Source organism: Schistocerca gregaria, chromosome 7 (assembly GCF_023897955.1).
Source record: "Schistocerca gregaria isolate iqSchGreg1 chromosome 7, iqSchGreg1.2, whole genome shotgun sequence".
Lineage (NCBI taxonomy): Eukaryota > Metazoa > Arthropoda > Insecta > Orthoptera > Acrididae > Schistocerca > Schistocerca gregaria.
The window spans coordinates 569,774,641-569,802,032 of record NC_064926.1 but is presented as its reverse complement, the minus strand read 5'-3'; the positions used below and the strand labels follow the sequence as shown (position 1 = coordinate 569,802,032).

The 27,392-nt window shown below is 42.0% G+C and overlaps 1 protein-coding gene across 7 annotated transcripts in view; it reads left to right on the top strand.

The window, feature by feature from the left end:
• LOC126281953 (myrosinase 1-like) overlaps positions 1-27,392 on the top strand; it is a 151,671-nt gene that overhangs the window by 39,265 nt on the left and 85,014 nt on the right. The window contains exon 1 of one of the 7 annotated variants that reach the window (XM_049981326.1): positions 17,456-17,584. The exons of the other annotated variants lie outside the window; for them this stretch is intronic. Within the exon in view, the coding sequence (XP_049837283.1) occupies positions 17,477-17,584 (108 nt within the window). The 5' untranslated portion in view covers positions 17,456-17,476. Of the gene's footprint in view, positions 1-17,455; positions 17,585-27,392 lie in introns of those variants that run through there. 7 annotated transcript variants of the gene reach the window in all.

The window sequence follows — 27,392 nt, the reverse complement described above, 5'->3', positions numbered from 1 at the left end:
GGAAAGCCCACACATACAACATTACTTCAGAAGCAAGAGGCAGACTTAATGTGCTCGGATACATACGAGCAAAGGTGGGTGAAGACAGAAACGACACCTACTACTATTGGACACCTACAAGGCGTTCATCCTACCAGTTCTTGAGGTCGGCTGCGCATGAAACGAAAAGCTAGAAACACTTTCACCTGAAGGGAGGGTGCTGAGGGTAGCTCGGCTGCTCGTGGCTCCACTAACAGCTGAAGTCGGCTGAAACCATCAGAAACCTCCAAACTTAACAACTGCGCCTCTGAAAGAGTGCACTATCGTGCTTAATAATCCTGCTTACGAATATCTTACACCAGAAAATATTGCCAAGAAAGATACACAAAAAAAGTCAATCATTCCAGACAAACCAAAAGCGAGTTGTGTCTTCTACGACTCCTGTTATACGCATTACATTCCGATGACACAGCATACCGCTGTCACTCACCATGCACCACCGAACTTACCGACCACATGCAAGACTAGACCAATAGCAAAAAATGCAAGCTACAATTCGCAGAGTGTAGAAAAAGATTATTCAAATATGAGTTTAGACTGCCTCAAGTTTTAGGTATGTTCACTCCAGTCTATGGCTGAATAAAACCGTCGACGCCTAATCTCCTCCGTAGCTATGGAGCTGCTAATAGTGTTGTACATCATAAATACAAAGAGAATGTCAGCAGAAAATGTCAGTTACAAACGTGCACGGTTTGGGTTAAAGAAAGCATTACCGTAGCTGGTAACTTCTTGGTTCGCACATGTACGCAACGATCAACTCAGGAGAGGAACTGAAATTCTGGATAGCAAAGCAAAAAGCAAAACAGCCTAACTTCGTTTTCAAAGTTTCTTTTGAGAGGAAATCCCGGGAGTGTTGTCCCAATTTAACTTCCGTGCCACTGAAAAGGTGAGGGAGATAGATATTGGTGTGATTGGTGTTGACAAAAAACTGAAGTTGTTAAAACTGGACAACGCTCCAGGAACCGCCGTAGTCCCTGTGAGATTCTATACTCATCCTGTGGCTCAGCTAGCCCTTCTTCTAAGTGTAATCTGTGGTTTATCTTTCGAACAAAAACCGACACCCAGTAGTAGGAAGAAAGCACAGACCACACTTGTCTACAAGAAGGGAAGCACAAGTGATCAACAATTTAAAGAATCTCAAAACATATTCTGATCTGAAAGTAATAAGATGTCTCCAACAGAATTACCTATTTCATGCCGGCCAGCATGGATTCCGAAAACAGAGATCGTGTGAAACTAAACAAGGCCCGACCTAATTTTACTACGGGGAACTGAGAAAGTAGCAACCTAAAGAAGTTTTGCGAAAGCAAGACTAAATCCCTTTCATTATTAAGTATTTCTCTTCCTACATTCAATAACGGAAATTTGCAGCGGCAATACATCCTTTAAGTAAAGTGAAAATATCGTGATGTTAGAAATGACTGTTTTGAGGTTATACATACATTTTACTGCTACGAATAATTATCCCTGGTATCGATATTAAATACTTTTCTTTCTGACTGGTAATAAACTGAAAATTTGTTTAATTCTTGAATATTATTCGTCAGGCTCAAGACAAAATTATTGAAAACTTCTGGCAGTCTGGTTTTACGTTGAGATAAGTTTTCAGCAATCAAAGTTAAACATGCTGACTTAACTGAAAGTCGGACTTCATAAATAACTTCAAAATGCTGGCAGTGGCGGATTTAAAAATGTTCTGAAGGATGCGAAAGCGATATAGTCGCACTCAGTCAAAATTTATGATGGTTCCTGAAGCGTACTTGGTGTATGGCAGCAGATAAAACAAACTTAAAATTGCACTGTGTTAACACATTCTTCTATCGAAAGACAACAGAAATGAACACAAGGAAAATAACTTTTCTTTCATGGGCTAAGAATTCAGCAGAGCGTGTAGGAGACATTGGAGTTTTGTTATACATTCACTTTTCACATGTTCTTTTTACACGAAGCCGTTGAAAACGAAAGAAAAAAGTTGTGTTACGATCTAACAATTGAAGCGAAATTATAAATTAGAAATTAATACGTACTTTAACTAATAAAAATAAAATAAAATAATAATATAATAATTTGTAATAATAATAATTATTGTTGTTTGGATAAGTAATTGAGAGATTAAAGTTTGTTTCTCCTTTGAGATTGTAATTGAATTTCTTAATGTTCCATAAAAATCTTATGTAGCATTGTTCATTGAGGTCACACAATAAAGTAAATCCAATTTACGCCGTGAATTTATCGAGCTTCGCTTTTAAACAGCACGCTGATGCACAAAACTGAAGTAAACTTCCACAAAGAAAAAATTTCGTGCCCAAACAATTTATCGAACTGTTACTAAGAGGAGAATTTCAAAGCGACTAGTTATCAATAAATATTTCCATATCCTGTCCAGAGAAGAACCAAGAAGCAAGTAAGAAGCAGAGGAAAAGCAGGAAGAACAGAAGTTGAAGATTCGCAAGATTGAAACCAAGAAAGAAGATGGGTGAAGAATAGATGACATACCTTCCCAAATCACTATCCTATTGTAAACTAGTCACCTGCGAAGTATTACAACGAAAAACTACCGCTTTCAGCGACACATAACGATGACTTTCACGCATGCAAAGCTAGTAAACCACGAGATTCTGCACTCACAGCCCCATTCCATTATGGGACCTCCACAACAGCAACACACACTTGCAAAGCCAACAAGGAATGACGAACGAAGCTGTACATCAAATACTTGCCCACATCCATCTCGCTCAAGTCCATCACCTTCATGCAAAAACATTCGCCAACCTCATGCTTAAACATTCATAGGATTGTGTGAATGTGTGAAATCAAATTATGTGATTTAGGAATGGTGCAAGAGAAACTTGTGAAAAACCAAATAAGTTAAGCACGCCAGACAGCTAATAAACTAAAAAATAACAGTCATTGACTATGGGCTCAAGTAAAAAACAGACTATGGATAAAAATAAGTCATTAGTTCTGAAATGGACAGTATATAAAGAAACAATATGCCACTTATTTTCTCCTCATAAAGATAAAAGAATAACTTTATTTTACTTATTTTCTCCTTATAAAAACAAAGAATAAAAAAAATATCTACTTGGATGTTTTCCCTTTTTTTAACATTTGTACCATTTGTTAGGATAATATCTCAATACTTGTGTATGTATATTTCTTTGTCAAAGCAATTCTTGGAAATAATTCTTATTTGTTAGTGTAACAATGTTGAAATGAGTGTCTAGAAACAAAAACATTTTACTTGTACATGATATTTAGAAAATATGTTAGAAATAGATTTTACTTAATTACTACATTTATAAAAACAATATTTCTAAGAAAATCGATGTGAAAGACTCCTCACTTTCGGTAACAGACTTCTTAAAAAACAAACTTCACACTTAAATAAAGAAAGAAAGTAATTAAAAATTAATAAAAGCATAAAAAATATTCTTCTCTTGTCATTTTTAATTATAATGTGGAAGAATATAAAAACATAAATTAGTAATACAAACTAGCATAGAACAGAATAACGTGGCTGAACAGTAGGCAACAAAATTTAGACAACGGAATAATTTTTGACTGACTTAGACAACGATTCAATCATTGCCTAACTTCAATGCAAAAATTAAGTTCGAAGGGTGGTGATACGTAAGGTGTCAGGCAAATCCAACACCTTCCATGGAAACCCTGACATGATATGCAAATCCAATAGTATGTCACATAGCTCTGAATAAATCGTGACATTAAATTAACCAAAGTAATACGAGTAATGAGTGAGCAAATGGAATACCACAGATTAACACAAGAATGCCTAAATGCATGTCATTCCTTCCCACCACGAGACAGATGCAGTTTCGAGGGGAGAAACGAGAACAGAAGCCGAGAGCAGAACCGTGTTTAGTTAGAAGGCCCTACAATAAGGGACGCACACCCACGTCGTCAGCTAATCGTTAGGACCACCCGCCAGCTAATGGTAAAAGCTAGAGCCTTAGTGTGAGACTTTTGCGCGTCTGTGTTACGTCAGGACCACCGCCCAGCCCATGTTAAAAACTAGAGCCCTCCAGAAGAACAGTATAGATCTTACGATAACGCTAAAAGGACCACACCAGCTGCAAGTTTTAGCGTGAGACTTTTTCGCGTCTCTGTTATGTTGCAAACCTTAAAAACATTGCCCCACCATGAAAAGTATAACGTTTCTCATTGGATAGACAGAATTGTTGTAGTCGGAGCTTAAGGTTAACATTGAGACCCTGATTGGTCAGATGAAAACACAGCCAGATAGTTTTTTTTAAACCACCTTCGGTAAATTGTAGTAAGGAGAAGTTAGGAGAGGAGTTGCTTCCGAGACAGCGAGGTGAGCGGAGCTGTGCTTTCCACTGCCCCCTGACGAACACCGACAAGGTAATGAACGCACACGATGCCGCATAACAGTGCATAAAGCTTCACACAGAACTGCAGAAGTCTCATCTGTTACACCCCCTTTTTTTGCGTAGTACTAGTGTCGATCGTAAATTAAAGCTCATGGTGTTCACATTTCCAACTTGAAGCAAAAATCTAAAACGCGATGACTTTTCTGTGATATAGTTGTTCAGAAGCCACACCAGCCACTGTAATTTACGACAAGTTAGATAAGTAATTAAACATAATTGAGGGTCACTGTAGACCATTTTGATAGTTTTCTCTTTTGTGAAACTTAATTTAAACCTAGATTATAGATGTGATATGACATAGGTCATCCTTTGATCCATTGTAGAACTTGGAAACCCATTCAGGGAATATTCGTTCACATTTTTGTTGAACGCTGTTGGTTTTTACCATCCTGTATTAAAACATTTCCTTTTATCAATAGTGCAATTTATAAACAATGTTTTGTGAATAGATTAAAATTTCCAATGGTAAACTTAACAGCTTTTTCGACGTTGTTTTACCAGCTAACTAAAAATAGGAAAGCCTTGAACCCCTTCCATTAAATTTACTTAGTATTAAGATTCTTTTACAGGGAGTGCAGTGGAGCTGACGCTGAAATCATTAAGTATTTGGTTATATCATCGCTAGTCTCACTGAACTCTTCTGAATTCTACATGTCATGTGTGGTCTGACGTCTCCTTACCAGCAACAGGTCCCAGGTTCAAACTAGTCAATTCCCTAAAAAACACGCTCAGAGCGTCGTTGCGTGAAAGTGGTAGGGAGACACGTTATAGAACAAACAGACCACACGCAGAATGTTAGAAGTTTCGTCTGGAAAGTCGAGATGTAAATCGTAACCGATATTGAGAACAGCACAAAAAATTTGGAGGCGTTACTTCTCAGCAGGATCTCATATATTTAGCTGTTTTCCGCCACTTTAAGTTTCAGTAATTTACGAAAGTTCTTTGTTATTCACTTTTGGAATCAAAAATTCACATCATTAAGGTTAATAAGAAAGTTTGCCTATAAAGTTTCTGACAATGACTTTCCTTGGCAGACCACATCATGCGCACATCAGAATTCTTTCTACTGTTAAACTACAGTCAACAATATACATACACTGAGAGTTCACATAAGAAAAAATGCGGTTTGTAAATTTATGAGCTTCAAAGACACTGTAACACACATTTTAAAAGAACACTGCAGGCAGAGGTCCATACTGTTTCAGTGTTACCTTACGGAACTGAAACTTTGAACCATTACTCCAGCGACAAGAGCAGCCCCTACTCTTCAGCCTATAAATCGAATAAGCAATGAGAGAAGTAAAAGAAAGGTTCAAGTGTTGGATTAAAATTTAGGCTGAAACGATATCAAAGATAAGATTAACTGATGACATCGCTAAGCTAAGTGAAGGTGAGGAAGAATTACAGGATTTATTGAATGGTAGGAACAGTCTAATGAGTAATGAATATGGAATGAATATAGACTGAGAGTCTAATGACTAATGAATATGGAGTGAATATAGACTGAGAGTAAATCGAAGAAAGACGAAAATAATGAGAAGTTTTTGGAAAAAACGACATTTTGTCTATGGAGTGCGTGATCGATTCTTTTGTAATTTTTGTTTGTTTATTTATAGACGCGTTTACTAGCTTATGACACAGTCCTAACCGGTTTGGGTCATACAATGACCATCTTCAGATTCTAAAGGCGGCATACACTGCACACAGTTTCATGCGTTGTTATGACTCTGTCATAATCATGTGATTAATCTATAAATAAACAAAAAAAATTACATAATGACAAGTATCAGAAATGGGAATACTGAGGAACTTAACATCAGAATTGGTGATCAAGAGATACATGAAATTGGAGAATCCTGATACGTAGGCATCAAAATAACCCATGATGGAAGGAGTAAGGAAGACATAAAGAGAAGACTAGCGCTGGCAGAAAGGGCATTACTGGCAAAGAGAAGTCTCAGGTAGCACCTGAAGAAGACAGCGAGGCACGCTGTTGAAATATCGTGCGAGAACGACGCGAACATCCGGCTGGATTCCCGAATATCCAAGATGTCAGAAGTCTACTAGTTTCACACACAGGCCTTAATTCGAGAGAAAAATTTCTGATTAAGTATGTAGTGAAATATGGACTATGGGAAAATCGGAAGAGAACACAATGGAAGCATCAGAGATTTGGTGCTACAGAAGAAGGTTGAAAATTAGGTGGACTGACAAGATAAGGAATGAGGAGGATCTCCACAGAATCTGCCAAGAAAGGAATGTATGGAAAACATTGACAAGAAGAAGGACAGGAAGATTGGATACGTGTTGAGATAGCAGGGAATAGCTTCCGTGGTTCTTTGGGGAGCTGTAGAGGGTAAAAACTGTAGAGGAAGACAGAGCCTCGAATACATCAAGCAAGTAACTGAGGACGTAAGTTTCAGCTGCTCAACGACAGTGGCAGTTTTACAAGATGGTAGGGTTGCCTCACATTATGTACTACCACGGACAGAAGCCAGCTTTACTTCTCGTACCAATACCGCTGTAACGTATATGTGGTAAATGAGCTAACCCTTCAAAGGGTGCAGGTGTTCTCTAGTGGGGGTGATTGGGCAGGATAATTGAAAGGCAGCTTGGAGACGGTTTATTTATTTATTTATTTATTTGTAAACAGTTTGTAATAGTGCATTTGTGGCAAAGTCACTCAGGTGCAGGGCGGTCGGCTCAGTGTGCGATGGGAGGATGTCAAGTAGCTGGCAGTCTCTGTGTCCAGCCCAGCACTGCTCGAATTCGACTGTGGTGGCTCATCTACGGGCAAGGCGGCTCTACTTGGCTAGGCCGCATGCAAGACAGGTTGGTCGATGGCCGCAGCGCTTGGTGGGACAAACATCTGGGTGCGAACCCTGTACCCGCATCTTGCTGACAGTGTCTGGCGCTCCGTGGCTCGGTTACTGCGAGCGCCTCAGTTCGAATCTCAGCTACCAGTGCGGCGGCTGGAGCCGCAGGCAGAGGATACTTTCACGATAATGACTGAGTGATGGTGGTCACAACGGAGAGGCCTACACTGTGGCGGACGCCGTCTCAATGACTCGCCAATCTTATGCCCCTACCTGGTCAGACAGCCAGAGCTTGTGTGCAACAATACGGGTTCGTTGTTGAACGTCGCTGCAGCGTGTCACATACAGTCCATACTGTAGCACCAGCGAGCAATTCCAGTTTCAGGTACAAGGGGCGATCAAATAGTTTCTGTTCAAAGTCTGTACAGCTCAGAATCGGTATGCCAATCAGGCATTAAGACAATCACCCCACCGACGGACCAGGTTGAGGATGCATCTGACGTGGAAACGAGAAGCACATCTGAGTAATTCACTCCATTTTTCTCAAAATCAGGCATCTGCTACTCTTACATAACACGAGAGCCCGATTATTAACCATCGTCCATGGCACTGATCTGGCCGCGCTCATCAAGTTGCGTGACTTTTTCGATAGTCAAGATGATATGCAAAAACAAAGAAATTCCTGCGAATCATGTGATTCATTTAATCTTCGCATGACTCGGCATTTACCGATACTGTACCTGACTAACAAAACAGATAAACTGCCATCTCATCAGGGATTTACAGAGATTATGGCGGATCTGTTCAACGTATGGCTTATCTGAAGATTAACTGAGACGTGCCTTCGTTACGTATGCAACCAGTTTTCTGCGTAATACTGGGACACACCGTTCCAAAAAGCCTTAGTAATCGTATCAGCGTCTCAACATCTCTTTCTTGTTGCTTTGAAATGGGTTACCGTTTTCTCAAATTAGGTGCTGAGAGCAAATTGGTCATCTGGAACAACAAATTTAAATCCTCCTTTGGCTGACTCCCCTAAAATTTACATTGAAGGGCAATGGACGTAGATTTTCAGTTAGGCCCTTGTTTCATTTCAGTTCACGCAAATATATAAAAACGGGTGCTGGGGAGAAACGTCATTGCAGTTATCCAGGTGAAGAGACCTGAAGATGATTTTGTTGACACCCACCTACGTAGGGAGAAATGATCATCATAATAAAATAAGAGAAATCAGAGCTCTAACGGAAAAATTTAGGTGTTCCTTTTTCCCACGCGCCATTCGAGGGTGGAATGGTAGAGAAGTAGTATGAAAATAGTTCGATGATTCCTCTGCCAGGCACTAAAGTGTGAACTGCAGAGTAACCATGAAGATGTAAATGTAGATGTAGATGAGTACAATTCTTGTACCTGTGGTGGTGGCAACTCTTCTCTGCCTGGCACAGGCGCTGCCAGTGAAATCGTCCGCCAGACCTGCCAACCGGTTCCCAGACGGTTTCCATCTGGGTGCTGCCACCGCTGCATACCAGATAGAGGGCGCATGGAATGACGATGGTGAGTAGCTGTCACTGGAGCACGTATTGCGACGACGTGTAATGTCCATCAGTGCTGTCTCAGAAGAGATCAGTTACCTGACTGCTGTTCGTCAAGACACGCTGAACAGAGGGGATGATTCCGTGATGACGTTTCAGAATTTAAGCGATGATGAACTGTAAATGCAGCAATTTGAGGTAAGGGGCACTACACCAAAAACGACAGACAAGTATAAACGCAAACTACTCATGTTCCACCTTAACCTCGTGCAGCGCCTAAACGAAAAGGCGGCCCAACTTCTGAACTCTGTTCATGGCTTAACGAATTTGCGCTTAATGCTGCCCAATGCCTTCAGATGCCTTGATGTACTAGTAACAGTACACGTCACTCGACATCAGAGAGACCTAAAATCTTATGTCTACAGTACAAAAAAAAAAAAAAAAACAAAAAAACAAAAAAAAAAACGAGCTTCATTTATCTGTACAAGTTTAGAAAACTGCTACACTTACACAGTTGTTCAAGATAGCGTCCCCCGCCCTCAATGCAGGTATGGAATCGTCGCACAAAGTTCTTTTGTATCCATTCTACTACCCACGGTATGGTTTGCACAGTGTCGCAGGCAATAGGAATTCTTGAGAATTCTTGTCGGGAGATCCTCTTCAGGCTTGAAAGTCGTCTTGTACACAGAAATGGTCACATGATCCCACTAGAAGAAATCTAATGTGAGATCAGGCTTGGCCGCGACATTAAACTTCCCCTGCATATCCACTTTCCAGGGTATGTTTGATCAAAGTGTTCACAAGCCCTACATCCAAAGTGAAGTGGGGTTCCATCACGTTCGAACTGTTGTGAGCAGGCGAAACTACTCTCGTTTGGCCCCAGTTGTTGATTCTCTGATTGCTCTGTGAGGTGGCCATCAAACTAGAACACATGGTATGTTACTTGACTTTGTTACATAAATGAGAAAAAGATTTCTTAACTTTGACACACTTCTTTGACACACGAGTACTGAAAAATTTACGACTGTCATGGACTAGCAAAGCATCACTTCATGCACTAACTAACAAACTGTTCTCCCGAAGTACAATTTATGATATAGAGAAAAGTATGTTTCATCTGAAAGTTCACTTGATGTTGTGGTGCTGAGGTTGCGAACTGGGGAGATCTCTTGCTGATTCGACACTATACTGACCTCAGAACGAGGGCGCTGCAGAGCTGATAGGAGAGGCATGATCTTGAGGAGTGTCTCCCGTACGTCGTCGCGGATTTCAGCGATGCCTCGCTATGTCCGTGGTATCGATTCTCGTTGCCGACTTTGGTGTGGCAACGCGATGTCTATAGGATACCGCAGAAACCACATCGATTGACGAATAATAAGTCTCTGATAAACACTGTGTACACTGGTCCCTGTACGTAATCATCGACTACGTCTGCCCACATATTGACTGATAATCTGAGCCGATTCCTCTTCACTGCTGTAGCCTGTGCATTCCTATCGACACACGACTGTTCGGTTTTACACCCTCTTTTCCTGCATATCTTGCTGCATTAGGACTCTGGGAAGGACAGATACACTAGAGAAATGGTTTATCATTAGTGTAGGTTATGAAAGTCTCTTATAGCTTGTTTGTTAAGCTGATTAGTTTTCATGTAAGAAGTATTTCCCTTTAATATATGCGGACGCAGTGCTACATGGTTCCCATTTCTACCGCTATGTGTCTAATTCTTTCAGTTACGCCAAATAAATTGAGATATGTGTAATCAAACCCGCTAGAAAAGATAGTATTCTAATTTAAAAATGAAGCAACGGATAACGCAACATCGGTGAATTGCCATGGAACAATACTTGCACTTTAGGGACGGCAAGACTTTCTTTTTCTGATACTATGAATTCAGCTAGTCTCATGAAGTGCATAATGCATACAGTGGATATGCCTGGATTGAAAATTCATAGAATATAGTCATTATCTCAGTGGTATGGATGAAGGACACTAAATAACGCTAAGAAAGAATTTCAGTTATCATTCTGATTTATTTCGATAATATTTAAGAAAACTATTAATCTCTGTGACAAAACATTTAAGGAAACTATTACTCCTTGTGACAAAACATACATGAAATCTACTATATTTAAGAAAATTACCACTCTCAGTGACAAAACCTACATGAAGCACTCACTATCTCTTGCATCTCATCATACCGGAAACATGATTAAAGCGGGTAAAAATGAATTTTACTTAATGGTGGCCTCTTAACACCATTTAGTTATTGCCACACCTATTTAACGCTCGGAGTAGGGAAGGATATTACCTTCCACTCTCTCAATCAGTTCTTTTGTTACTACACATGCAGTACCATGCGGATAAGTTCATGTTGAAACCACGTATTATGCAACCGCAATGCAACGTGAGCAAACCAGCCCAGGCTTCATGACTCCACATTGTTCATGCTACGATTAACGAATGGCAAATCCAGTTACTACCGTTATGAATGCTGGCAACACGTGGTCAGGTTCGACAACAAAGAAACGAGTAAATCAATCCGCTGAATCATGAAAAATTTATATTGCTTATATCCGGAACGAAACTACGCAACAAATGAAACATTAATGAAGCTATGCGTTACTGACCTAAGAACAAGAACCGTTGGTTCATGCCGTCAATCACCTCGCGCCTATGTCTGCTAGTTGAAACACATTAATATGAAAAATTTCTACAAATAAAACATCGCTGGACGTTTCCCGGTACTAATTCACACCCGAACATGCTTCATAATCAATGTTACCCCAAAAAATATACATTATGAATACCTTTTCTCACCATCAATGAGGAGCGCCTCACCCCTGCGTTCGTCTCGTACAATCGGCGGCCCCAGAGTGTCCTAACATGGCAAGTTCCAGGACCAACCGCCAATCGTTCAGAAAAACTGGTGGTGGGGGTAGATACTCAGTGAGAACCAACCTCACAAACTCTGCCCTGCTCATCCCCACTATCTTTGGAATCACGAACTCTCTGCCGAATCCGCTCACGTTGTTATGTTGGTGCTAAACTACCCTAAAGCTACCATCTTTGACTAACTCAGATTATTATATATTCCATACATAATTACGTGTATTCATCCACATACATCATGGGATCAAAGGATGAGAGAGGAGGCGTGACACCAACAGAAGAAAAAATATACACGGAAGCATTCTTGAATCCAGAGGTTAATTAGCTAGACGAAACATTGAAAGGACGCTCTCGGCGTAAAATGAATTATTAAGCATGTAGAAATTAATCAGTCAGTTAAATGAAGCGCAAAACCTGTGACGTTTCAGTAATGTTCGCACAGTGAATCACAAAGTATTGCTTATAGGCCAGTTCGAATGCCGGTTCAGTGCATTTTTCACTTTCCTGGAAGTTTCACATTAGTGGTGCTCTCATATATCCATACAGCAATCCCCTTTGCCACTGACGAAATTCCCTATTTGAGAATTTCAGTGCGTCACTAGCAGCCCTTCAGCTTTGATTAATTCTCTTGATAAATTTTCTAAATAGAAGGGCATCGTCTGGAGAGTTTGGAAGAGTGGGAAGAGGTATTGGAAGATTGAAACTTCTAGTTTCGTCGTGAGGATGGAAAATGAGTTGCTCGGTTGCTAGAACTGTGTCACCTATGGTAGGGGATTCGAGTTACAGTCGGTCAGATACACTGCAGGATCAAAATTACCTGCAGTTTCCTATGTTATGCAGAACTGACCACTAGATGCAACGAGAGAGAGGTCCTGTCAGTATAAATGGAGGCGAGCAGTGGCGTGTTGTTAATAGAGAAGCAGAAACAGCATCACAGCTGAACCAAGACCAGGTAGGCATCATGCCCTGGACGACAGGCGCTGTCGAGCATTGCAGAGGATTGTTGTGAAAAGTCAGTGGGAAGATCACTAGCGAGGTTCAAGGAGATGACAGCGGTCCAGGTGGCCCAATGACTGTGGAGGAGCTCCGCACCACCCACACATTTCTGTAATCACTACTAAATGATTCTCCAAGTATTGTACAGACCGACGACACTGGCCAGTGGATGATTGGAATCGAGTGTTATGGAGCGGGGTATCAAACTCTGCACTGTGGCAGTCTGATTAAAGGTGCTTCAAGTGCTACAGTGTATAGTGTCAACAGTGATGTACAACAGGTGGTGGTTCGGTATGGGGATGTTTTCATGGTTAGCAGAGGAACAGTTCGACAATGGTCACTGTATCAGCATGGCAATGCACGCAATTATAAAGCAGCACCAGTAAGCAAATTATTTGTGGGCATTAACATTCCTGACCCGAGTGGCCGTGTGGTTCTAGGCGCTACAGTCTGAAACCGTCTGACCGCTACCGTCGCAGGTTCGAATCCTGCCTCAGGCATGGATGTTTGTGCTGTCCTTAGATTAGTTAGGTTCAAGTAGTTCTAACTTCTAGGGGACTGATGACCTCAGAAGTTAAGTCCCATAGTGCTCAGAGCCATTTGAACCATTTTTGAACATTCCTGAATTGGTCTGGCCTGTCCAGATGAGGTAGAAAGTCGGCTTCATTCCAGACCCCAGCGTCCAACATCACTATCTTGTCTGGCTTGGGCTGTAGAGGAACAATACACTGCCATTCCTTCACAGCCATTCAGACACTTCGTTGAAAGTGTCACCAGCAGAGTTTACAGTGGACCAATACTGAGAAGAAGTAGCTATTGTGGTGTGCATTAATTGTTTTGGAAACTGAATAATCTTTTTATTCTGCCCGAAACAAGTGTCACAGGTCTTCACAAGTAGCGTCCTAGCGTCCTCCGCATTTGTGCCTCTCCAGATTTGCACTTTGAATGCAGGCGCCTGTCCAGATTTGTGCTTTGAATACACAGCGAGCGAGAGGCCATAGTTGTATCCAACCGTGCCATGAAGGACACAGGAGGGTTCTATGTACGTGATGCCTTGATGATGATGATGTCCCAGTGCAGAAGCAGCGAGTGGGATGAGGGGTCTGGCTTTCTTGAGATATTGGTTAGTTACATGTACCATAGATCATTTAAAGAATTTTTTTGTTGAGATGACGTGGAACGAGTCAGTTTATACGATGTGAATAAATGATTATTTATAGTTTGAGGCTGTAATAAAAGTTACCAAAGATTGGGCAAGGTTATATAGCTATCGAATGAGAAGAATAGATTAAAGTTTGGGGATGCCAAAAGGTTTAATAAAAGGGAATGAATTAGCGGAAAAAGCTGCTGACCACTTACAAACGATGTAATAAATGGTCGACTACTGTTTGTATACACTCATCAGCCAGAACCTACCGGTCCTGGCGATAGCAGCGTCACCTGGCGACGTATAAATGCTGGTCAGACACACTCACAGTGCTTTCAGCATCAGTGGGTGTGCTGTCTGTGTATGCAAACGAGAAACCTCGCCATCTATCTGATTTTGACCGAGGGAAGATTATTTCATGAGCATTTCGGAAACTGCAAGACTTGTCGGGTCTTCGAGGAGTGCTGTAGTGTTTGAACACCTGGTGAAACCAAGCTGAAACCACGTCCAGGCGTCGAGGGGTTGGGCACCAGCATCCGTTACTGACGTCGGACATCGTAGGCTCAGCAGACTGGCGGCGAACTGTGTCGGCCAGTGTACAAGTGTGTCGGCACACTCAGTGCACCCAACACTCGAAACGATAGATCTCTGCAGCCAAGGACGCATGCATGTACCAATGTTGACAGCACGACATCGGCAACCACGACTGAAGCGGGCACGCGACCACCGGCACCGGAAGTTGGAGCTGTGGCAGAGCGCAGCATGGTCTGATGAACCCCGGTACCTTCTTCATCATGCCCGCGGAAGAGCACGAAACCTTAGTGGAGGGAACAGCACCTTGACACTTGTACTGGCCTCTGGGGAATAACCACGTGCGCATCCATGGTTGCCGTGGAGCTTGTGCAAGCCACCCTGACGGCCAAGGAGTGGTTGCAGCCCACGTACCGCCCTTCACGACGAACATGTTTTCCGACGGCAGTGTCATTTTTCAGCTAGATAACGCGCCGTGTCATAAGGCCAGGAGTGTGATGGAGTGGTTCGAGGAACTCAGTGGCGAGTTCCAGTTGACGTGCTGGCCCTCCAACTCGCCAGATCTGAACCCGATCGAACACATCTGGGATGTGATTGAGCGTGGCGTCAGAATTAATCGCCGGCTCCCCGGAATTTACGGGAGTTAGGTGACTTGCTTGTACAGATGTAGTGCTAACTCCCTCCAGTGACCTACCAAGGTCCCATTGTTTCCATGTCATGATCCGTCGCCACCGTTATTCGTGCAATAGGTGGATGTACCGGCTGTCAGGTAGGTGCTCATAATGTTCTGGCTGATGAGTGTAGTTAACAATGCTCTTGCAGCTCGCGAAACTTTATTTACAGCACATCACAAAATTTACTCCTATACAGTCTATCTGCTCTGCATTGGGTGCAGATATGTGGAACACACTTGGTGACCAAATAGTATCTAATGCATGCGGCATTGCCTACACCGAAACCCATATCCGCTGGTAAGCACTCGCTCATCCGTTCATATCACCAGCTCGACTCCCCAACTATCACAGCCTGGAACACTTCGTTTGGCTCTCAGTGTTGGTGTGCAGAAGGCGCGAGAATCGCTTCATCTGTATCGAATATCACTGTTATTATAAGATTCAAATGAAAAGATTTAGAATACTGTGTATGATATCTTGCTATTGACTGTTACGATGGTGGTTGTCAGTCCATAAATATTGTAAAATATCGATGTTTGTATGTGGGTATGCAAGTCCCATATCTGCTCCTAAATCACTGGACCGATTACAATCAAACATGGTGCACATGTCCCTTACTTCAAATGGTTCAAATGTCTCTGAGCACTATGGGACGTAACATCGGAGCTCATCAGTCCCCTAGAACTTAGCCCTACTTACACCTAACTAACCTAAGGACATCACACACATCCATGCCCGAGGCACGATTCGAACCTGCGACCGTAGCAGTCGCGCGGTTCCGGACTGAAGTGCCTAGAACCGCTCGGGCACCCTTACTTTCAGACAACAATTGTTGTGGTGGTAAAAAGCATCTACCTATCATACTTTAGGAGATAAGACGTCATAAACAATGAGATGTGTGAAAAACTGTCGCTTTATGTATGACCTTTAAATGTATTACTTCTGAGCTAACTGTACTCGCAACAAATCTCGCATGCACTATGCATGTATGCCGCTAAATGCACCTACGACGTTATATCTTAGTACCACCCATAGTTCAGGAGATATCATAAACGCTGAGATACGTGAAAAAATGCCACATGGTGCATGATGTTGAAATGTATTACTTCTTTGCTACTAACTCTATTCGCAACACATTTTGCAGACAGTATCCACAAATGTACGTACAAAATTATATCACTGTATGACACATCAGGAGACATGACGCCATAAACACTGAGGTACGTGAAAAGTTGCCGCATCAGGTATGAAGTTTTAATATATTTTTTCTTTACTGCTAACACACTCCTACAGTCGGTCAGCTTAAGGAAATCGCTGACACCTGGCAGCAATTTTGATAGCTTCGAACTGCAACTCGCAAATGGCTGTAGGCAAAAACAATAGCCGTCTATAAAGCAATGAAGAGGCTTTGCGATAGAGACGTTTGCAAAATATCGTTTTAGACTCGCGAAGCAGCTGCCCCCATCTTCCAGAAACTCTCTGGGATCATGTTTCTTAATCTGGACACTGTACTTACTCATTTATACGTTATGCGTCTTTGTTTGTACGACTTTTTTTTATCATTTCAGATGTGTCTACACGGTGTTGGTTGGTTGATTTGGGGATCTTATGGGCGCCCAACGGTGAGGGTGTCTACACGCATACACAGAAATGAAATTTTTACGATAGTACACAACAAACACATTTTTTTCCTTTTCGTTTGTAATAGATATTGACAAAATGTATACCCAGAAAACGCTGGGTTTGTCACCTAGTTTAGAAATAAAAGAATGATAGTAAATAGAAGTTGTCCTCCCCCAAACCGTCACTTACATAATATCAGTCAACTCAACCTCTCCAATTACTAAGCGAGGTGTGAGAGTGAATGCTATGGCTCCCTGAGCCAGCAATGTCACAATATCGAGCATTCGTAAAGTCGAAGAGTGCAAATGTTCGATAGTCGGTTTCCAGATACTTCAGATCACATAGTATAGTCATATCTCAGAAACTTTGGAACCACTACGTTCACCGCCACAGAGCGAGATAGAGACTAGACACTTGCGTACATCATTTGCGAGGACACGTTGAAAACACCATGTCGGTTCTAAAGGTGCTAGATTGTGATTATGTTACTATCGTAATGATCGTGATGCATCCTTGGGCTATGGCGTCTTCCCAATTTAGCCAAGCCATACATAGATGTATGAGTAGACGATTGGGAAATCGGGGTTTGGTTGGTTGGTTTGGGGCATTAAAGGGACCAGACTGCTTCGGTCATCGGTCGCGATCGAGGTTTGTGATGTGGATACAGTAAAGGCCGAGGTAGCTGGTGGAAACTGGTCGAGTATATGGTATACGGATGGGGCAAGAGAGGTATTTTTAAAGTGCAAGGGTCATGCTGGTTGATCGATGGTAGACGTATCGTGTTTCAGGTAAGGGAGAGAGCATCTGGGACCACATGCTGCACGCACAGCCCAACCTGACAGCAGACGGGCAGAACGGCGACGTGGCGGCCGACTCGTACCACAAGTACAAGGAGGACGTGCAGCTGCTCGTCGGGATCAACGTGAGTGCCGAGGCTGGCAACACCGCTGACTCACGTTCGGTGACAGGTGGTTTCGGACGTGCCTTCAATGGGACGCAGACGAACTAAGCATTTCTCAAAGCTATGAAACAGGAACGACACTTTGCTCTGTTCGTTGATATTGTCGCGTTACTGTTTCCTGTTTCTGATCTTTTCCTCTAACTTTCGACAAAAAGAAATTCGACAGTTATTTTTAGAACTACTTGATTCTACATGTTCAGCCATATAACGTGTAACAAAACGATGTAGATAAAGATGGAGGGACTCCAGAGCGTGTCTTGATCAACAATTTCAGGATGGTAAGCCCACGTCCAGAAGCGTCATACAGTGACTCCATGCAGCGTCCAAGTAACAGCGGCCGACGTCTGTCGCTAGGCCATTACTTCTGTTCCTATGTTTGATGTTGTGATGTATCGGTACTGTACGTATCGCTGGCTTCCGGAACTTCCAAAGACGAGCGCGTCTTTTCTCCGATACAGCATTGTCTGGCTGTACAATGAAACAGTATCCCAGTAGTGGCGAAGCGCCAGCCTTGACAGTCGGCGCTCGGCTTCCGTGCGGACCGCTCGGCCGTATCGGGGCCGCTAATAAATAGTTTGAAGGTACAGTTAAGACTTGGAAGTGTTGCATTTGTTCGTAGGAGAATAGTCTTTGAGTATAGCGATATCTAGAGGAAAGGCTCGCAGGATCAGATATGAGTTTCGTTTCTGAAACACTGTTGTGTTGTGACATAGCGTTCTGATAGTAAAACGTAAATGCAAGGCCTTCCATGATTTTCAATGACCTGTGTAATTAACGTGGAAACGAAATGTAGCAATGGTTACTTCAGAATGAATGTGAACCGAGTGTAACTTTTAACACAAGACTGTATGAATTTAGGCATTGTAAGGGGCAATAAAACAAAGGAATTTGACTTGCACTGTTATTTTGAAGTGACATTGTCTATTTTTTAATGGTACAATATAATATTTTAAAAGTATAAAAGGCAGGTGTTTGTATTAGGCACATGGTCAGTTTTATTTCATAAAAGTGTGATCGCTTTGTAAGGCTCCGGTACTGGAATGCAATAGTCCGATAGCCACAGAAATTAGCATAAAATACATGAAAAGACGTTAGGAGTTTTACAATATGTTTTTTGTAGCAGGGATGGACGATGTTTAGCGCAGCTGGTAAGATAACACTTTTACTAAGTCGCATCTATCAAGCAGATAGCACTCTCCACACTGTAAACTATTAAATATTGGATAGGTTGGGACTGACCATCAGAAAAGCGTGTTCTCGCGTTACACCTTGTTTCTGGTTAACATAGGGAAAACTATGGAAAATTGAATACCAAACGCTTCCTAATGTTCCTTGTGCAAATTTATGTTTATTTTCTCATGATTCATGTTTTAGCTTCTGAAGCCAACGTCAGGAGAAAATGTCTCAAACACAGATAAAATGATTTGTGACTTAAGATTTATTCGTACAAAAGACGCAAAAATAATATAATGTAGAGTGTTTGCCGCATCATTTTAGCTGACGTTGTTTACGAAAAATTATGAGTCTATTTTGTACTTCATTAGAATCAAGTGACGGTTGTCTACTTTTTTTAAAGTCGATAAAGATTTAGATGTAGACCACAAAAAGAACGGGAACAATTTAGATCGCGGTTTGCTTGTTTAATTAATCAGAGAAAACTGTGCAGCATATACTCGGGACCATAAGGAACATTCGACACTGTCTAATGTCACGTGTTGGTAGCCACAAATAAAAACGATTTAAATGCGAAAATTTAACCACGTAACTCATTGGAAACGGTAAAGAACTTCATTGACATAATTAATATGAAAGGGAAACACGGTAGGTTGGTTTGAGACAGTAGTCACCAGACTTACGAAGCTTCTGACCTATCGTACCAGTGAGGTACTAAAAGAATCTAAGACAATAATAACCTGTTCAATAATTGTTTATTGTTTATAAGCTTGTATTTTCAGTAAATATGAAAAGAGTATTAATTACATTTTATTTCTGAAATAGTCAAATAATGAATCTGCGGCTTCCAAAAATCCAGTTTTGATTAATTTACCGTCTTGGCATTGTTTCTAATTCTGTGCATTAAATTTTGAAGATCGGAAAGACACATCAGTTGCTGTTTTATTCTCATCTAATGGTTTTAAAAAGGTTCATTGTTGAGCATTAAGTTTGGATTTTAGACGCCTTAATTCTTCTTTCCTGGCAGCAGAATTCAGCAGGAAATCCTTTTAAATCCCCGAGTGAACTGTTTTGAAATGTTGTTCGACGTTGCCTTTCATCCCAACCGATACTCTTGCATAGCACATTAAACAGACACATTCGTTCTTTACCTGGGTAAAGAAGTAATCATTTTCCCATTCCGAATTCAGCTGACAAGTTATTTACTTCTTTTTCGAACACGCTATCATTAGAAAGAACGTAGCTTAGTATCAATGAATAATTCAAACTATCCTCGTTAGAAACATCTGATACGTACTCGAAAACAACGTGTACATCCTCAAGCTTATACAATGAACTATGAGGCTGCCAACATTGTATTCCTGATAATGGAAATTTGCGCAGGAGAAACAAGCAATGGTTGCCGTTAGCGCAGTCTGACCTCAATGGAGGAATCCACGTTAGCCAGCCTGGACGCAATGGCGATGTACCGAAAAACTACCTGCCAACTACTAGTAGTTCAATATTGCCGCTATAGCGATGACTGGCTTAAAACCTGGAATTTCAAGAAACACTGATTATCACCATAAAGAAGCAATCGGAAATGCGATGTTGGTTAAAATGCAAGACAGAAGACCGCGGACTATCGAAACTGTTACATAAACGTTATTGAGACGAGTAAGCTGAAAAAAAAAATGGACGAGCGCGACTGGTGGCAATCACAGAGACTCACTGTACTAATCAACAAGTTAAAAATCGATTGATGACAAAAGGAACTTAATATGACAGTCTGAATAATCTTCAGTGGGGTAAGACTAGGAAATCTTGTTGCACCTACCTAGCCTCACATCTGAGTACAATCCGCAGCATCCATCCTCTGAAGCCACTGCCGCCAAAACGTTACCACACCAGTGACTGCGATTGCTTCTTTAAGTTGTGTCGTGTGCACGCAACAGTTTTTTAAACAGCAAATGCTACAGGGCTTTCGTGAATAACATTCTGGTCCCAAATGGAGACTTGATCCAGTAATATGACGCATTTCGTGCCATTAAAGTACTTTGTTTTTGTTACGCGTTTCGAATTACAAAGAGCAGAAGTATATGACATGAAAAGGCTGTTTTTGTAATGTAGAAATTTTCTTAGTACAGACTGACGAAACTGATATTCTGTCGATGTCCTTATTCTGAAAACGTTAAGAACATATTTTGCCATCTTTCCGTCTCACAACATTCACCCAGAGAACTTTACGAGTTGTACTGACAGAAAATATGAGGTCTAATTACCGAATTAAAACCACTACAGTAAAAGAAAACAGTGGAGCCAAAGTTGAAAATATCTCTTCAGCGAGTCCACTTACGAATAAAATGTGATTACTTTGCAGTTTAGCTTATAATTAGAATTATAACTACAGCAGTAAATGACGCGATCAGGCATTTATGATCGAAACACTTCTGCAAGTGACGAATGATTGCAGCAACTAACAAACAGAACGTCAGCTTCAAGTTTGCGACGCCATTACAACTAATATTATTTTATCTCCATGCCTATTCAACTAAAAACGTTCGACTTGTCCATGGAGGTATAGCCCCAGACAGCTTCTAGTGGAAATGTTTTGGTACAAATAACAGCTTGCATTATTTAGCGGTGAATTAGTGCTTTTGTTTACAGTAGAAAGTATAAAGGAATCACATTACATTCGTAAGTGGACTCGTTCAAGAGATATTTTCTATTATATACTTAATTTTGGTTTCCATTTTTTCTTTCAGTGTAGTGGTTTCATTTCTGTTATTTTTCTTTGTATACACTGTCAATACAACTCAAATGGGGCTCTGGTTGAACGCTGTGAGAAGGAAATATTGCGAACTGTCCAGGCATAGCAAAATACGTTCTCAGCATTTTCGGGAAGGAGACACAGACGGAACATCAGTTTCGTCTTTCCGTATTAAAGCAAATGCTGTAGTTCTAAAGTAGCCTTTTCATTTCACACACTTCGCTGCTTGTTTATTTGAAACATGTGACAAAAGGAAGTTACATTAACGAGGAGAAATGTGTCATACGCCTTTAAAACCAGATAATGTCTGAAAAAGCCTTCGTGACACTTTATGATTCACGAAAGCATTGTGATATTTACTGTTTTAAACAACTGTAATGTGAACAAGACAAAAATTAAGAATATTAAGCAGTTGTAAACAGTAGTCTGCTTGTGTTTAGGACCTCCTAATATGGCAGCGCTGCTTTCAAAGCAACGTACAGAGTGTGACGGTACAAACCCCCGTTACTGGATGAATATTTCTAGCATGCAAGGATTGCTTTGTGGAGAGCGAGCGAGCTACATGGTGCGCGATTCGCGGAAGCGTGTGGCGCGCCCACGCGAGATTTGCAACGGTCGGTGGGGTGAGATGGTCTCCGTTGCCGGGCGGCCACGTGGCCTGCAGCTTGGGGCATTGTTTGGTTTTTCGCGCATAACGCGAAAACTATGTAACTTACGGAGAAGAGAGATGTAGCAGTGGATTGTGTTCAGCAATATGCACCTTCTGAAAGATGGATCTTTATTTCAAGTCACGAGACGCAACAGTTTTAGTAACCCCAAAATCGGTTAATATCACGAATACTGAAAGATTGAGAAAAATAGTAAATAACAACTTACAGGGATGAGCGAGCACTCATTAAAAACGTTTCGTCATAGCGGATCGAGTGCCGTAGTCATATGTTAAGATTCATAAATAATTAAGCCCGTAAAGGGCAATAAGCAAAGTTTGAGGGAAAAATGTTTATAAAATTCAATAGAAAATTTATTACGTAAGGAGCGGCACTATATAAATCTTTGGTTGGCATCACACGTATTTTAAACTAGTTAAGTTATACTATACACTTAGCTTGCAATAGTTTTCATTGTTTGCAAATTATTATCAACATTTATAGAGAATTATGAATTAATTATTATAGATATGACGATTTAGAGCAGCGCAATGTGTAGATCGCTATAGATTACGTCTAAAAACAATGCTACATGCAGTTCCATGTTAAAACTGCAGGACAGATGTAAACAAACAAATTTTGGCTGAGTGTCGAAATTTTCCAAAAACTAAAACTTGTTTTACGGACGCTAGAATAATCCTAGAAGTTAATGTAACGTAGTAAATGAGATGTGCTTTTAGCGCGGTTCCAATGGTGTACTTATTTCTGTCGAGGGATGTTTGTATCAAAATATGTAACCTTAACTAGTGATGGTTAAGGCTTTCGTGGCCGCTTGCTGACAATCTGCCTATTGGTTTCTGTCTCGGGTTCTTCGGCCGACGTCCATCTAATGATTTTTCTGACGTTTCGCCAGCACGAGTGGCTGGCATTGTCAAAGCCTCACCCTCCATTGCCGGTGGTGAACTGGAGCCGAGATCGCGGCCGCAGACTATATGTACCTGAGGCGCCAACGTCCGAAGGCTTCTCCGCGGTCATTTCCGGTGCGGTTCTCCTCTTGCTACCTGCGATGGCCGTTCGCTGCAGTACGGGAAACCAGGATCCGTTTACCTTAAGGCTTTCCTCTTTCTTGTTGAAGCTGTTTGCGTGTTTTTGTATTTCTACAGCTTCTCTGAACAAGCGCGTGTGATAGTGCTTCTCTACAGCCAGAGCTTCCGTGTCGGCGAATTTTATTATTACGTGGTCGGTCTCACTCAGTGCGTGCTCTGCCACGGCCGGTTTTTCCACCTGCCCCAACCTGCAATGTCGCTCATGCTCTTTGATCCTGGTGTTAATTGATCGTCGAGTCATTCCGACATAAACTTTTCCTCATGTGCATGCTATGAGGTATATTCCCGACATTGCAAGTGGCTCTCTTTTCCCTCAGAACAGTTTCCAGGTGTTGCGTTTCTCGTTTGAGGTGTCGCGGCTCACATATTCGTCCTGCTGGTGGAATTCCGTGCGTGGTGGGGCATCACGTGACCATGTGCAGCCCTGCGGCATGCTGTTGAGACGACATGCAGAGTTGTACTTAGAACAATTGTTTTATTGTATCCCGCCCACATAAAGGATGCAAATAAGGAAGCAGTTCTTGGCAAAATATCATTTCAAAATTAGACTCCAAGGCGCGCAGTACCATGACATTTTGCTATGGGGTGAATTTGGCAGATTTTTTTAAAATTCGTACTCTGCAATGTTGCTATAGCATTTCCAACAGGTTTACATCTACACAACACTGCAAAACGCTAGTAGGATGGAATACAAATATCTTGAAAAAAGAGAAAGAAACGGTTCCTTGTGTAGCTTACACTGGAGTAAAGGACAATAAATTTCATGACTATTTCAAAATGTGCAAAAAATTAAAAAGGTTGTCTGTGAGGCAAAGAAACTGTACAACTGATAGTTTCTATTCTACTCGAGGATTAAATCTGAAGCCACGTGCGGAGTTAAAACGATAAAACACGGTGTTCTGCCAGTCTGCAATTTACCATAGAATGGCATTCTATAAATTTAAGACGTAAACACAAATTAAGAAATAACTTCAGACCTAGAGGAAGCACTAGACAAGTGCCTTGTGATCGAAAAACACTTTCACAGAAGGCAGATTTGTAAAATTCTGCTACAGCTGTCATTATACTTGAAACAAAATATTTAGTTCAAAACTACTGACCAAATATGCATACTTGGTGAACTTCAAGTAAATGTTTACATATGTTTGTACGTATATAGCATTAAGAGATCTTACAGTGTCATAAAAGGAACAGGACAGCAGAGACTACTCCAGCCAGCATTGGAATTTCATAAACCAAACTAAAATGCTTCATTCTGCTCTAATTGGACATTTCTACATCCAGTTGCACTCTGTAGTACCTGATACTCAGCTTTTCATGTGGTTATCGTGATATCAATTTTTTCGGAGGTCCAGTAGTGTATTCTCGTGTTTGGTTCTTTATTATGGTACAATGTCATTCGTCCCAGAAAATGATAATTTGCACTTGAAAAATTGAACGAAATTAATAGTAGCCAATAGTGCGGAATGAAACACTTCGTTTCAAATAAACTAACTGCCTCAGCAGAAAATATTAATAGAAGCAAATTTCTCTACAAAACAGACAGAAATAGCTTCATTAAGACATTAATGGTTGATTGCTAATAACGTGGAAATAATATAAAATCAGAAAATTGCAATTCCTAAGTTATTTTGGTCTGTCATTTCTATGAGAATGTTTGTTAATTCAATTGATGGCTCATGGCCACAAAAAACTGTTTTGATTTCATTTGACGTGGGAGCTGTGAACGAAGAGACCAGTAATATTACAAAGACTCGAAACATATACATGGGTCACGTGGAGAAGGATCCCCCCCTCCCCTCCCCCACATACACACACTATAACTCGGCTTGCTCTGCGCATGCGCGAATCTGGCAGCTTGGGCGGGCCAGAAAAAAATTTTCCGGGTAGCATGTGGCTCCTTGCTGCTACTGCTCATGCAGCAAACAGCCACGCTTCAAGTAGCCAGAAGCGGGAGGAAGGCACTGCTCATACGCGAATTCAGCTCTGCGCATGCGCACGAGCCCAACACAACTGCCCATACGTACCTCATATAAGCGAGCGGTCATCTTGGCCGGGGATCAGTAGTTTTGGAGGGTGGGTGGCAAGCGAGCCCCACTTGAGGGTGGCCCATGTGGTCGTTTGAGAATTTCTTCTCACGCCAATTTATTTCGACAAAGAGTATTGTTTAATAGTGCAACTGTGCTGGCATATATTTGGTGAACTGGAAGTGCTACGATAGTTTGTAAGTGCGAATTACGAGGTGTACATCGGCGTAAGTGAACGTATGGCGATCTGTGATTTCGCGCAAAAACTGCTAGAACAAAGACGACAGTGAGACTTGTGGTTCTGTTCGAATTATTTGAATAACTTTCGTTTATAGCTAGTGGGGGCTCGGAGTCAAATTATTATTAAAGTAATACTGTGAAACGTCTCACCAGTGCTAATTTCATTGTGTGAAAGAAAAGGACAATGCCAATAAATAGTGATTGAACGGTGTCGTGAAAAACTGGTTTTGCTATAATAATCGCATAATTTTTGTTTCCTAGAATGAACTGTACTTATGTCTGAGTGAATAATTATTTCAAAAAGTATAACAAATGCGCGGGTGTGGAAGTGTACTGATGCTCCAAGTGTGGAAATTATCCTCTGAGACTTACGTGAGAGCCAAAATTTGCAATAACATTTTGTAACCAACATTTGTAATGCACAATCGCGTGAGAACTGCATGAACCGCATTTCTTCTTTATTTTAACCGCCCCGTCGCAAGAGTTAGTCCGTAGTGCCACATCTCCTCATAACAAATATACCGCCATGGCCATCTGTGGCCAACGACGTATCCGCCTACCCACAGAACCAAAGATCTTCCTTTTTCAAGCTTAGGGCGAAGTGGTGGGAATTTGAAGGCTATTAATTAAGTGTTATAATACTGCCACTTCCTAAGGGCATAAAAGGGCGGAATAATCAAGCCATATACTTACATACACTCCTGGAAATTGAAATAAGAATTCATTGTCTCAGGAAGGGGAAACTTTATTGACACATTCCTGGGGTCAGATACATCACATGATCACACTGACAGAACCACAGGCACATAGACACAGGCAACAGAGCATGCACAATGTCGGCACTAGTACAGTGTATATCCACCTTTCGCAGCAATGCAGGCTGCTATTCTCCCATGGAGACGATTGTAGAGATGCTGGATGTAGTCCTGTGGAATGGCGTGCCATGCCATTTCCACCTGGCGCCTCAGTTGGACCAGCGTTCGTGCTGGACGTGCAGACTGCGTGAGACGATGCTTCATCCAGTCCCAAACATGCTCAATGGGGGACAGATCCGGAGATCTTGCTGGCCAGGGTAGTTGACTTACACCTTCTAGAGCACATTGGGTGGCACGGGATACGTGCGGACGTGCATTGTCCTGTTGGAACAGCAAGTTCCCTTGCCGGTCTAGGAATGGTAGAACCATGGGTTCGATGACGGTTTGGATGTACCGTGCACTATTCAGTGTCCCCTCGATGATCACCAGAGGTGTACGGCCAGTGTAGGAGATCGCTCCCCACACCATGATGCCAGGTGTTGGCCCTGTGTGCCTCAGTCGTATGCAGTCCTGATTGTGGCGCTCACCTGCACGGTGCCAAACACGCATACTACCATCATTGGCACCAAGGCAGAAGCGACTCTCATCGCTGAAGACGACACGTCTCCATTCGTCCCTCCATTCACGCCTGTCGCGATACCACTGGAGGCGGGCTGCACAATGTTGGGGCGTGAGCGGAAGACAGCCTAACGGTGTGCGGGACCGTAGCTCAGCTTCATGGAGACTGTTGCGAATGGTCCTCGCCAATACCCCAGGAGCAACCGTGTCCCTAATTTGCTGGGAAGTGGCGGTGCGGTCCCCTACGGCACTGCGTAGGATCCTACGGTCTTGACGTGCATCCGTGCGTCGCTGCGGTCCGGTCCCAGGTCGACGGGCACGTGCACCTTCCGCCGACCACTGGCAACAACATCGATGTACTGTGGAGACCTCACGCCCCACATGTTGAGCAATTCGGCGGTACGTCCACCCGGCCTCCCGCATGCCCACTATACGCCCTCGCTCAAAGTCCCTC